The sequence below is a fragment of the Elephantulus edwardii genome, unplaced genomic scaffold (assembly GCF_000299155.1).
Source record: "Elephantulus edwardii isolate Elephantulus edwardi_28Jun2011 unplaced genomic scaffold, EleEdw1.0 scaffold00257, whole genome shotgun sequence".
In the NCBI taxonomy this organism is placed as follows: domain Eukaryota; kingdom Metazoa; phylum Chordata; class Mammalia; order Macroscelidea; family Macroscelididae; genus Elephantulus; species Elephantulus edwardii.
Window position 1 is genome coordinate 2,488,203 of NW_006400007.1, and position 14,691 is coordinate 2,502,893.

At 38.6% G+C, this 14,691-nt stretch overlaps 1 protein-coding gene across 1 annotated transcript; it reads right to left on the bottom strand.

The window, feature by feature from the left end:
* Positions 1–504: 504 nt before the first annotated feature.
* LOC102862382 (cytochrome c oxidase subunit 5B, mitochondrial-like) lies at positions 505–894 on the bottom strand. The gene has a single exon (XM_006899454.1). The coding sequence runs from the start codon at positions 892–894 to the stop codon at positions 505–507; it is 390 nt and encodes a 129-aa protein (XP_006899516.1).
* Positions 895–14,691: the final 13,797 nt, after the last annotated feature.

Consider the following 14,691-nt stretch of genomic DNA (forward strand, 5'->3'; position numbering starts at 1 on the left):
GAAGACTGAGAAAGAGGGGATAAATAATGTATACTGCATTGAAATATATGAGGGAGAGAACTGTTTAAAAGGGATAATGACAGTTATGACAGGAGTCCAGAACGAAGGTAGCATAGTGGGGTTGACTTGGGGGGAAGGACTGTATAACAATGAAAGAATTATTTCTTTTACTTTTTAAAGAGGAAAGCGAATTGGGGGGAGGGGTGGGCATGGAGAAAGGTGCAATAATGAATGAATAGAAATCCAAATTCTCTGTAAAATTGTCATTAAAAATCAATTAAAAAATTTCAACAAGCACACAAATAAGTGTTCAAAATCCCTAGCCCTGAGGGAGATGCAAATCAAGACAACTATGAGATATCATCTCACCCCAGTAAGAATAGCAAATTTTTTTTTTTATGGGAGAAGGAGCCAAAGCAGTGGCTAGTCTTTATTAGAAAGAAGGAAACATTCCAGCACATTTAGACCACGTCAGTGGGAGCATGAGCACAATTAGGGGCCCACTCAGTGAGCTAACTGGTGGGGCACCAGCTTGTAATGGGTCCCACAGTTAGGGCATCGCTGTGCATCGCCTTTGTGTAGCCAAAACCAGATCACAACATTGCTGTCTTCTTCACAGATGCAGCCTACTGTTCGCTTATTGTTGATGGAGGGAACTAAATGAGGATCTTCCTTAGTGCCTGCAGCTGCCTTTGGAGCAAGCATATTGTATGGATCCTGGCCTTTCCCAGCAGCCATCATGACCTCCCGCTCCAACCCTGTCGCCTGATCACCCTCGGTAGGCACACCACCTCCAGACGCCATCGAGCGCACGACGGCGACGCCATTGGGACTGCGGGCCCTCAAGGCCTGAGCGGCCAATGCTCCAGTTCGACGAAATAACCTTGAAGCCATAACGCTCGCAACCACAGGCAGCCGAGAATAGCAAAATTTAACAGAACAGCTAGCAACAAATGCTGGCGAGGTTGTGGAGAGACTGGAACCCTTATTCACTGTTGGTGGGAATGTAAAATGGTGCAACCACTGTGGAAGGCAGTGTGGCGCTTTCTCAAAAAGTTGCAAACAGAGATACCTTTTGACCCAGCAATTCCATTACTGGGAATATACCCTAAAGAGACCATAAATGACATCCAAGCAGATACATGCACACCCATGTTTATTGTGGCTTTGTTCACAATAGCAAGGAGTTGGAAACAACCTTAAGTGCCCATCAACAAACGAATGGATAGAGAAGTTGTGGTATATTCACACAATGGAATACTACGCTGCTTTGAAAAACAAGGAACTCATGCAGTATTATTCAAAATGGGTGACTCTGGAGGACATTATGCTGAGTGAAATATCTCAGTCACAAAGGGACAAATATTATATGGTGCCACTGTTGTAGAATGAGGCTGACATTGGGGTGGGGGTAAGACTGAGAAAAATTGGATAAATTTTGTTTACTGCATTGAAGCCGATGAGGGAGAGAATAGTTTAAAATTAACATTTTTAGGGCATTATGATTTTCATAAGAGTCCAGAATGAGGGTTGCAGAGTGGAGTATACTTGGGGTGGGAGTGGGGATTGTGTACCAATGAAGGAGTTTTTCTTTTGCTTTTCAAGGAGAGGAGCGAACTGGGGGTGGGGGTTGGGGTGAGTGGGTCGGGAGAAAAGGGCAACAATGAATGAATGGAATTCCAAAATCTCTGTACATGTTCACTGAAATTAATAATAAAAAAATCAATTAAAAAATTGAGGATAGAAAAAAAAGTAAAAAAAATTGTCGCGTGATATTTTTGCATTTTTGAAGTTATCCAAACGTATTTACACCTCAGGCTTTCCCAATTAAAATTCTTTAAACAGAGAAAAGAACAACATACCTCATGAACTAAGGAACACAGAAAACTTTCAACATTCAGTTTAACAAAATGAATGCATCTAAGAAAATGCTTGAGGAAGTGTAAGTTAGCATTTTAAATCATTAGAAGAAAACAATGTGAAAGTGGACCTATGTAAGCCACTTCAGAAGACAAAGATGCATCATTACAGAATTCAAAGCATCTGCATTTTGAGAATCTGCTAAAGTCACCTTGGGAAAGACGTTGCTTTGTTATAGGACAGACAGGAGATGAGTAAACAACTAATGAGAAGAAATTTACTATCAGACTATTTCCTCTGCTCAGTTAAAAACCTGCAATTAGGCACTTTTGCTACTGTCACTGTCATCTTAAATAACTGAAGTGTCACATAGGAAGGCTTTCACACCATTTCTACCACTTGGTAGCTATGGTGGTTTTCTCTTTCGGAAACACTGCTCTTCTATAAAATTTAAAAATAACAAACAAACAACAAACTTGCTACTGCTAGTTTTTAAAAAGAGTTTTTAAAAGAGCACCTAAGACTGTCAATTAATAATATTCTATTTGGATCATATAAATGGATGCAGAGTGCATAACACTTTTGAAAGTATGTGTGGACAAGCCCAAAATCAAACTGAACTAAGAGGACCCAACTTTCTGGGTGTTTTTATTCCTTTTGTTCCCAGAGCTCCATTTAGGAGAAAAAGTCTCTAAGTGCTCTAGGCATTGAAACATACTAGGTAAGTGAAGAAACTATGAAGTGAGGCAAGGGCATTGAAGCCAGTAAGGCTATGAGCTCTAGAAACTGCCATTGCATGCCCCGTATCAGGCAGGCCTGCTCAGCACTCTGCTGTTTTGGCAGGCAACTCCTGAGTGACCTTGGTTGAGTTCTACTTTTCCATATTGTTGTTGTGTGCTGTCAAAGTCAGAAATGAGCCATAGCTGGCCCTCCAAAGGTTTTTCAAAGGCAGTAAACTGCATGGGAAGAGACTTCCCATCTTTCCTCAGCAGAGAAGCTGGTGGATTTGAACCATGTGCCTTTAGTATTGCAGCACAGGCTCTTATGAGATCACTAGAGCTCCCTGCTTTCCTAGATAAGACTAGGAAAGAGGTCCAACCAGAAAACAACAGAACATTCTTACTAACGAAATGTAAGTAGCTCCAGGGTTTCAAATCCAGCAGCAGCTCAAAGGGACAAAGGCAGGCAGTGTCCTCCCATTAAGACACACAGTCTTGAAAACCCAGTGGAAGGTCACTATGAATCAGAACCACCTAGATAACTCAGTGGTGAGCTTGAGGTTTGGGGGGGGGGTGTGTTTTTGTTTTTCTTTGTGTTTGTTTTGGGTTTTGTTTTGTGTTTTTTTTTTAAGTAACTTACAATGAACTAGAAAATGATAGTGTGCTTAATAACAAAAGCTTAAAATAATTCAGTTTTCAATTACTGATCCAGAAAACAGCTCAATACTCTGTCCATTTTCAGAATTACTAGACTTATTATTTCATGGTATGAAGCTTACATCTTCAAAAAAATTTTTTAAAGAACATGATAATAGGGTAAATTCCATTAAATCCTTGGTTTACTTGAATTTTGATGGTAGTTTGGTCCCCCCCTTTGCTCATTTATATTAATAGACTTATTACATTTTTGCCCATATTCCAGAAAGGACTCTGGAATGAAACTTTTAACTTACACCTTCAAACCAGAATATCTTGGTCATGGAAATGTGAAATAAAATGGGGTAATTCCACCAAAGGGGAATGAAGTAGTACTGATTTCTTGAATTTTAGTATAGATAGAAAACTATTTCTGTGAATAACCTTGATTACGTGTGCCACAGTGCTTATACTTACATAATGGAAACACCATAGCCTTCTCTCATAAAGTCATTCTCAAAAGAGAATGCTGTTGAACCTCCACTGAGTTTCAGAGACTGGAAGTGACAAAGGATGAGGTTGCCCATTTTTCTTCTATGGAGATGACAGGAGATTTGAATTATCAGAAAGGCACAGCCTTTGGGTCAGTAGTGCAATTCCCTGTAAGACCATGCCACTCACTAGCCCTCTCTAAACCCCTTCTAGATACTCACTGAATCACACAAGAGGTGCTTAGTAAAAATCTGAAACAGAAAATACATTGTTCTTATCCTTTCCAAAGTAACAATGAGAGAAAAGAACTATCTTCACAAGCAGCAGATGTATCTATGTAAAAATATATTTTCTAGTCATCTAAAGAGGACTAGAAATACTAGGAAAAGTTCTGAAACCAGGCTATTCTTCGTAAAAAGTGCCAAATAGTAAGACAGTGATGGAAAGTAAGTACAGAACACTGCCTTCTTTCTCATATTCCACTGGAGCAGTTCCTCAGGTTCCAGCCTTGGCTAGGGATGGGAACTCCTCCCCAAGGAGGGCAATGTGACACAGAATCCATTTCAAAGGCAGAAATGTATCCCTGAACCGGTTTACTTATTATTTCTGTTTTAAACAACAAAAAGCTGAAAATGGCAAAATGCTATCAGAGACGTCTGCTAAAATAAATGCAGAGTCAAAAAAAAATCAGTGAACCATACCAGCCAGGTTTATTCCTGGGATCATCGTGGTCTGACTTACTGCTGTATTTCATACTCACATGGACAAAGGCAATAATACATTTTGGCAGGACATCTCCAGATAAAATACGGTAGTTCTATCTGTCCTTTCTCTACAGCCATAACATGAGGGGAGAACATTTTTTTTCCTGTGGAGTCAAATTCATATGGATTATCTGTATGTTGAGGGGAAAAGGAAACACAACAGAATTCTACCAATTCCATTTCAAGAGCTTCCTCTCCTGTGAAAAAAGATTCTCAAAACTACCTCAGGCCCCCCTCCCCCACAAGGAATCAGAATCTTAGTCAGCTTCCCCTTATTTGAGTGGTATACTTGTGAGAACAACGGCTCCACACACACTGTTCGTTTACTGGGATATTTTCCAATTTCTATTTAAGGGAAGATGGGGGGGAAAAAGGTGTGGAACCAGCATATACTCGTTTCATCTGTGGTAGTGATATCATCCATATACAGTGCAAAATTTCTATTCTATCATCCAAATTTACAACCAGTCTGTAGATGTACATCAGCTTTCCATTCATGTTTATTAACCAAAAATTTAGGATTTTTTTAAATAAAAGGAATCCAGTTTCCTAATGACATTAAATATGTGCTCCCCCCCCCCCCAGGAGAAAGAGGTATACCTGAAATCTATTCACCATACAGATCAGCAGTACTCATCTTTGTTCAGCAATTCTTCTGTGTGAACACCAGTGGGGACATTTGAATGTTTCTCCTACACAAACTACTCATTAAATTATCAGCAGAGGAGACTGCATTCACCCAACAAGACAGAGAGGGAGGCACCGTGAAACTTGATTTGGGAATGGACGCTCACCTGACAACCACCCTTGTCCTCAGCTGACATCACTTTTCCAGATGGCCTGCTCAGCCATTAAAAGATTGTGTAAAATAATGACATCCCCTGTCTTTTCCATTCAGACAGACACGTGTACACTGAGGTGCAAAATCCAAGGGAGGGTGGGAGAGACATGGAAATAATCACATGATCAAATAAAATCATCATCAAACCCAGAGGCACATTCTGTGGCACCATCTCCTTCTTTTAAAGGATAAACTGAAAAACACTGTGCTCTGTGATAATGAAATAAGAACAACTGCTTTAAATTAATGCAACAAGTAGACCTTGTAACATGACCAAAATGCATCCCAGGCTTGCTCTGCATTCCAAATGCAGCTAGAATCTTTCACAATACTGAGTAAGAAATACACAACACTTTTTTCATAGATTTCCTCTAATTATACTTTTGTAAGAAAATATGTATTTACTTGGCCCCTAAACCAAAATGCTTCATATTGCTTTTAGATTGCAACCTTCGCTGGTGAAATACGGTATGCTAAAAATGAAGTAACTTTTCTATTTGAATGTGGTTATAAGCTTCCTGCTAGGCAGCAAGCTAATTGAGACTTTTGATGTTAGGGTGTTTTGTTGTTTTTTTAACAAGACATGCAATCCTTCATCATCTGCAGAGTATTTTAACTCTAGATCTCCTCCAGTCTTCTCAAACTTGACAGAGAGAAGGGACAGCGGCTAGGGGGAGGGGGGAGGGGTGGGAGGATGAAGGCCACTTTATCAAAGTCAATGGAAATACAAGGTATTAATTATGTTAAATGAAGAAATATGGGCATTTGGTTACTTTTGTGGGTCAGAAATATTTTAATCTGTCGCTGCCAGCCAGCTGCCACTCCTTAACCCCCTCCACATTTCTATCAGCTACAGAACACTTCAAAGCTCCCAAAAGTGAAGAAAGCAGTCACCAATAGGGACATTTCCCCTCCCTCCACAAGGTCACAGTTTTAACTGGAGAGACCACAATGTTATCCACTGCAATCAGTGATAAGGCCATGACCTTTCTTATATTTTGGAAGCATAGATGTTAGAAAAATTGCTAAACCTTCAGCCCAAGGCAATTGGGGGTGGGGGTGGGGTAGGGGAAGTCCTAGTGAATAGAAAATAAAACTTTTGTGATATTTAGGAAAGAAAACAAATGGTGTACTCAAATTGCTCCCAGTCAGAGCAGAGTCAGATCACAGACTCAGCTGACTTGTAAGCTTTGCTAAACTGCCAAGCACACTGTGGCTCCAGAACCATTAAAGGCAGGGGAGGGATGGTATCTTCCACGATGCCCAAACAAGATTAGAGCGGCCATACTGGGGAACATTTCATAAGGCAGATGTGGGCACCCACTGTAATTCCTTAAGATAGACATATACACTATGTGACAAGTCTACAAGTTTACCTGGTTTTTAAAAAAATTAAGACTATTTGCTACAGTTTTTCTAAGCAAGGAATAAAATGTTAAACAGCTAGGTCTTTATAAACTGCAAGAACTTGGAAACAAAACACAAACCCTATCACTTTGCATTAGACCATTAAAAAAAGCAATTTTTTTGCAAATTGTGCTTTGTAGCACTTAATTTTTCTATCTTTGAGTCTAATAGCATGTATAAATTTCTGATAACTATTCATGGATGACTACTTTCAATACACATTCCTATTGAAACCATAGATAAGTACCACATGTCTTTTTCATCTACTTCAATAGCAGAAAATTGTCATAGGAATTAATTTAACTTGTGGACACTGCTTTAAGGAAACGAATCTTGTGTATATAATACACAGACCAGACAAGCAGAACTTAATCTGTGCTAGGAGTGGGCGTTGAGAGTAACTTCAATAGTACATTTTTAAAAATAGAAATGAATCAGAATGAGGCACAAATAAACCAGGTTTGCCTTGAATGTTACATTAAAATAGAGAGGAACACTCGGAAAACAAACACAAAACCCACAAAACCCTAAATCCTCAAGATGGAGACAAAGAAGGCCTCCGTCTCTGCACCTCTGAAAAGGAAGGAGATGAAGTCAGGGACCCTTTCACTGCAGTTGGGTCATTTGAAACTTGCTGAGAATGTCTGTTCTTCACTATTATTGCTCTCATCTCAACGGGGTTAGAAATACACAAGGTTTCTGTAAAAATACATGCATTACTGAGCTGCCTGTTGTTTCTGTAATTTTAACTTTTTTTTTAAAAAAAGCACAGAGGATGGTTCATGCTGACAAACTGGTTTAAAGTCATGAATAAAAGGATTTAGAAGCATATTCACCCGCAACCACTTGGCAATTTTCTTCTCTATTTCACATACTACTTCTTGGAATGAAAACTGAATGATAAGAAATTTTGTTTACAGTTAATTGTTGATAGAGAGAACATCCATCCATCCTACAGGGAATCTAAGACTAAATCAAATGCAACCTATCCAGCTAAGACTCTGCTACACCATCTCTGATATTAAAGCACTGCAACATTCAATTTTGAAAATAAGCTGGAGTAATATTGATTTTCTGTTCCTTTGTGTGTAATTCTTACTGAGTAATCAAAGACAAAGGGGGGGAAAAATCATAGCTGAGGTGTGGAAGATATAATTCTATCCTTAGGCTTTAAAAGAGAAAAATAAACACACAGAGATTAATAAATTTTTGTGTTAAATGAGAAAAATTATGGCTACATATATTTTGAATTTCTGATATTAAATCATATTAAGAAAATACAGCAGGTGCTCTGAAAAGAAAGTTCTTTTATGCACACACAAGAAAACAGATATAGTTCTCAAAGCAGAATATGGAAACTTTACCAACTCTTTAAGATTCAGATTCAAATCCTGTTGTTTTCTTTTGCTTTTCTGTAAGTACTTAACAAATACCTAAGACCTAAAGTAATAAAGCTGATATGCACAGATATCTACTATTTTTTTTTAATTAAAGCTTCCTTACTGTCTTATGGCCTCTCCTTTCAAACATACCTCAGTTTCAGTGAACGACTGCTATTTGTGCACAAGAATGTTGAAATTATATAAAAATCTGGATGAAAATAGCCTGATATTTGATTCAATGTAATCTAACTGCTGATAAAGATTCACTACCCAAATTTCTAAGATTTAAGAGTACCTACAGGAATTCAGTAAAACACTTCTAAAAAGGTACTAGCTGTAATTCTAACCTGGCTTTAAAAACTATTCAGGGACTTAGTTTAACTGCATTCAAGTGGCTGATGTGGCTTGAAAACAAATACGAACCACAGAAAGTCATGCACACAGTCTATCATTCTTTCTGGGGGGAAAAAAGACTCAAACAGTTGGATGAACTTGAGAAACACTTGGCATAAAAATATAGGTACTAAAGTTACAAGACATTTGATGGGTCATTTAAAGAATAAGAAATCATCTCCCAGCCATTTGACGAATAAGAAAATAAATACTTTCTATTAATTCGGGGGGGGGGGGCTGAGTCTAAACAAAATATCCATGATTAAATAAACTTTAGGTGATTGAAATTGACTAGCATTTTACAATATTAATGCTAATGGTTCATCATAGTCATGTTTGCATGTTTAACAGTTCCCATTAACAAAAGGGGAAAAAAGGACTGAATACAGGAGGAAGCAAATGGAAAACTAAAGTCTTACACGGTAAGAAATGGAGATAGGAGAAATATCAAATCAGCCAGTGTTGGGTCAGGAAATAAGGTAGTTAGAGTAAAGTTGCCGTCTAAAGAGAAAACACTTTTAGGAAATGGCAAAATTAAAACAGAAGTAGATATGTAAAATAGATGAATGAAGACAAGGCCTTCCTGCACCAAGGGAGTTGTTTAGGAGAAACAGTGTCCGTTTGTGGCCAGCGATAATACTTTCCATTCAATACAGTTTGCAGCTTGCTGATTCATATGATTGCAGGCTGGCGCCCTGCTGGCGAGCCTCTCCACTGAAATTAAATCCACTCTCTTCAGTTATAAATTATAATGCTCTATAAACAACACTCCCACTGGGAATGAGGAGAGAGAGGGAGAGAAAGAGAAGGAGAGGGAAGAGTGGAAAAAAAGGGAGGGAAGGAGAGAAGGAGACGGAGAGGGAGAGAGCGCGTCTGACAGTCCACTCACTGTTTAATGTTCTGCTCTTCTGCAACAAACAAGGGGAGTAAGACTTCCACAGACAGCACTCCTGCTGTAATTCATACACTGTTTGATGTAGAGCCCAGAGAGGAAAGTGGGATAGCAATGTGAGTCTAAGAGGAAAAGCTCTTAGAAATAAATGACTATGCAAGAAGAATATAAGAGAAAATAGATTTGATACAGAGATTTTTCAAATATATTACTGAATGTCTCTTGGGAGTCCCAAAGGAGAAGCAAAATAAAATTCCTGAATTCTACTTAGGTAAATTAGATCTCCATATTGTATATCTTTTGCTATTAAAATCAATCCGTGATATTCACCCAAGAAGCACCAAGCAAGGTAACATTACATAGGAAAGCAAAATTAAGATTAATCCTCTAAGAGTAAAGAGAAAGTCAGATTTGAGAGTATCACTTAGAGACCATCTATCTACTTTTGTTCCTTTTTGTCTGTTTAAAATCAAACATACATTTCTGAATTTAATGCTAAATTTGTTCATTGTTTAACATTATGGTTTGTTTCTAAAAAGAAAATAATTGCTAATTAGTTAAACTCATGGAAAGTCATCATTGGTTTGCGCCAGTTTCAGGTCATTAACTTACATCTAAACTTCAGTTATTCTTTTCCGTGTGTGTATCATTTTGAGAAATTATTTATGTCCCAAAGCAGGTAGAAACAATTACTGTCATATGCCAACGAGAATTCCAAGGACTCACAATCACTGGCTGGTTACTCATCAACTACAGTACCAGGGGGGGTGGGGAGGGGGGTGGAGTAGGTGATGACTTTCAAATTTTTTATCAAATGGTGGTGAACCTGAATATAAAAATAAAAGGTGAGGCAGAAGTTCGAGAGGGGGATAAAAAGGAAGAGGTGAAGAGAGAAGTTAGCTTATTTAAATCCAGGTTGAAAGTGATGTAGGAAAGGCAGCAACTTACTTAAAACCAAAGATGCAATTCAGGTGAGGAAATTCAATGAAAACAGAATCCTCCACAAACCCTGAGCTTCCACTTTACTATCTCATTCTGGCAGCCCAGAGCTCTGATTCCCCCCCAGTCCCCCACAGTAACCAGATGAAAGAAAACTCTAGCTTTCCTCTGAAGTCATACGAAAAACAGGGAAGGGAAAGGTGAGTGTGATTTCTGTATTAGACCTGCAGAAATTTTGCAGGCGAAATTCCAATCCCTGACAAACACTTTGAAACTGAAACATTGATCCAAAGCCTTACCCAGAGAAATTAGGCTCAGTAAAAAATGCAGATTTTATTCTCTCACTCTCACTCCCCCCCCCCCACTCTCTCTCTCACTCACTATTGCTCTCTTTTTTAATGTGTCTGCTGTCTGTCTCCGCCTTTAGCTGTGGTGCATACCAAGTAAATTATTTGCTGATAGGTGAATCTCAGCAAATGCTTTTCTTCCTTTGAATGCCTGCTGAGCTTGTTGGGAAAAGTCATTTAAGTCACTTAAAACAATCCCTTGAAAAGTAAAACTCAATTCTGAAATAAGAGTATAACTTAGAGCTTAAAAAGAAATTAAATAAAGGAAACATTAAAAGATAAATGGAGCAGGATGCTCTGTGGCTGAGGTAATCTGAGTGGAAAGGGAAGAAGGAGGGTTACGTTAATAAATGATTAAAAGGCCTTAACAAGGGCCTATCAGGTTGACCAGGAAAGCATTCTTCTCCCCAGCTCCTCCTAGAGACCACCTTTTTTACATTTGTTCTCAATGTTGATCAATATGGTTTTCATTTGCTGATTTCCATAATGCCATATGTGATCTGCCAGCCTGACATAATAAAGCTCGAAAGAGTTGAAGTCATTTGAACATTCTCGCTTGCATGACTGTCGCCAGTTCACCAAATGCCTGGTATCTGAAAGCCAATATTTTTCTCTTGCTTATTGACAAATACCAGAAGGGTCTGCCTCGAGACAGATGTAAAAATTCAGCCTTAAGTGGCAAGTTAAAACGAAAGTTTACACATTGTCTAGCAGTCCCTCCTTACTCTTTTTTATTTTGCCAGTCTAACAATAGAAATTTGATTAAAGAGAGCAAACAAAGATTTAAGCATGAATTAGCTATTTCTGAACACAAATGCTCACTTCTGTTGATAAAGCAATAACTTACAAAGAATAAAGCATAAGTATTTTATGATGTCACCAGAGTCTGTGGACATATTTACTAACCTAATTCAAGTTTTCCTATAAATATATCACTTTAGTTGGCCTACAACTATTTGTCTTATAACTTTAAGCAAAATTCATATCACACTGTATGTTTATTAATGTTTTCCTTTCTGCCAAACTTTCTTAAATCCATGCTCTGGCATGGAGACACATTTTTAAAAATCATGTAAGCAGCTTACTTCCCCCACAGTACAGTAAAATGGGTTTGCTGAGGTTACCTCATGTGGATAAACGCACTGGCCTGCCACGATGTCTGAAATGGCTTGTTAAAAGTTGTCTGCATTGTTGGTGCTCTCTATTCTATAATCCTATTCCTCCATCCCCCACCCCACCAAAGAAACCGTTTCAAGGCAAATGCAGAGAGGAAGAGATCTCTGAAATAACCTTTGCCTCAAACAAAAAAAAAAAAGGTAGGTGCCTTTGAGCCAAAAAACAATTCAACTTTACATTTAAAAAAAAAAAAAGCAGAAAAATATTTTGTGCCAGCACTTTTATCCACAATGAATTTTATTCCTTTGTTCATTAAGCATATAATAAATAATCTGGTGATTTAAGGAAGTAGTTTTAGTTCCCAAGAATATGAATGTGTCTAAGAGACCTTCTCCCCCTAGTTCCCGCTACTTTCTTTTAAATACATGGTCACACAGAAAACAACATCCTGGTCCCAAACAAAACTTAACTGAAGGCAGGCAGTGTCAGAGGACATGAAATGTCCTCCGAGGAAACACTGTGGCACAGGGGGATGAACACTATGTTTACTTATTTAGTGTGTTCCTCCTCTTCCTTTCTCCGAATTCCTTTACCAATGCTGAAGAGATAACTTTTAACTGATTAGCTTCATAGTATAATTTTTTTCCCCTATTGGCTGTGTTTTAATTCTTTTAGAAAACAATTAAGATTTTACTCCCAAATAGGAAGATACATGTTCTGGCAGCACCATATTACTAAAGACTCTCCTCCTGAATGCTGTTAAATTCTGATAAAATAGTTGATAATGAAGGGAGCAATAAACGGAATTATACTTGTGGCTGAAAGTAAGAAAAAAACAAAGTATATAACCTGCTGCTGGCTAGTTTACAGCTAAAACGATCCTAAAGGCAAATGTAATTAATTCTGGAAAAGGAGGAGACTCTTGAGAGTCTTTAAGGTTATGATAAAAACACCAAGAATCAAGAACCTGTAGTCTGTTTTAAAGGTACCAAGTTACCTTCTCTTGTGAATTACAAATTATATACACCCGAAGAGCTACATTACATTGAGTGCTTGATGATGCCAGAGAGATTATGCAGACAGCATCCCTCAAACAGTTCTGATAGTCACAGTACAAACAATGAGAAGTAGGAAGCAGAGAGAAAAGATAATCATGCCTTGATGTGAATTAGACAGGCAAGTGATAGTCTCCAAGTCTAGGAGAGCTGGTGACACAGAATCCAATGAAAGACTAGCTACTAAAGTTCTGCTTTACATGAACTGTAATTACTACGTTGTGTGATAGATAAAACTGAAATGCTTCTTCACCTCAGCTTTATGGTAAACACTGATATAATCAAGATAGCTCATAAGACTCAACTGGAACTGCAATTATTTCAACTTCTAAAGTGAGGTCATGGGCAAGAGGAAGTTGGGGGAAAGATCAGAAAATAGCTACTTAATTCCAGACAATTTAGGACAAGAGAGTTCTGTGTACAACAGACAGATTTTTAAAGAAAGTCCTCTTTGGTTTGTAAGCTCAAGAGAACTGGGCAAAGTTTAAGTTAGTACATAATGATAGAAAAACAGTTTTTAAAGAAGGAAAACGGGAAGGGGTTTCAGGGGTGGGGAAGCATTATCTCCTGTGATGTCTAGACAGCACAAAAATTAACGGTTCAATAATAAGTGGTTCCCATACAAAAAAAAATAAAATCTCTAGGTGGCTATTATTAGGTCCTTTGCCCCACTGAAGAAGTTTTCAGTGCGTTACGGAGGGAGGAGCACCCACCAAGCTATAGGGCCCTTTACTACACAGAAGGAAAAGCAGCAGGAACCCACTGGGCTGGATGGCTGAGGTCTAGGTTCCTCAGCACTGCGTCCACACCATGCACAACAGTGTCCAGCACAGAGTAGCTATTTAGAACATACATGCTGAATGCTCGAGATCTTTAGAAGCGATTAGGCAATGTGATGAAATCCTCAGCACACTTTAAAGGGGGGGGGGAATAGAAGGAGCAGGAGGAAGTATTATTATAGGCAGCAGTAGTGGAAGTCAGTGTAGTTTTAAATTCCGAGCTGGAGGTTGTCTAGATGTGGCTACAAAGAGATGTGTGGCTCCAAAGCCTTATGAGCAGTAGAGATTTACTCACCCTTCAAATGGGCTCCCAGGAACTCGGAGCTACAAAAGGAGGTCTCAACAAGGGTGGAAAACAAAAACCTTGAGAAGAGGAAGGATTTATAGTCAAGTTTAGCAAGTGATAAATGAAATGATGAGGTAAGTACCTTATTAGTAATGCCAAGGTCAGGCCCAGGTCGGAATGGGTTAAGACAGAAGAGGGCTGTCAAATACCCAGAAGCAGCCTGGCTGGTTACAGACATTTCACACTTGGCCTCAGTTTCCTCAACTCTTAAAATACCAGCCACCGAATCTAATTCTTGTTAAGTTACAGAAAAGCGAATCTAACTGCCATTGATTAGTGGGAATTAAAGGGAGTTTGAAGGCAGATAAAGATTTTGTTACTTTGTTTCTTGATCTTTTCACTATTACTCTGGTAGCAAAATTTCTTTCTAGACCAGGTAGGGCTGAGTCTCACATCTTGTAGAGTTTTTCCCACTCTTCCGTCCATGTGGGTGGTGGTTATTATTTTTAATGTATTCCTACTTTAGTAAGCCATAAATAAGCTTACCTATTCAAATGACCACAATAAATGATGAGAAGTAGCACACTGACCCATAAGCAGCAAACACCCAGAAGGCAATACTTAAAACATAAACTGCCAACAGCAGCCTGATCAGGTTTCATAAATCAGAGCTGCAGTGGCCCTAAAGAGTGGGACTGAGAGCTCCAGTAATTGCAGCCTGCTGTCTGGGAACATACTGTAAAAATAGCCACAGTAAGCAATCCTCCTGACCAATCAATAGAC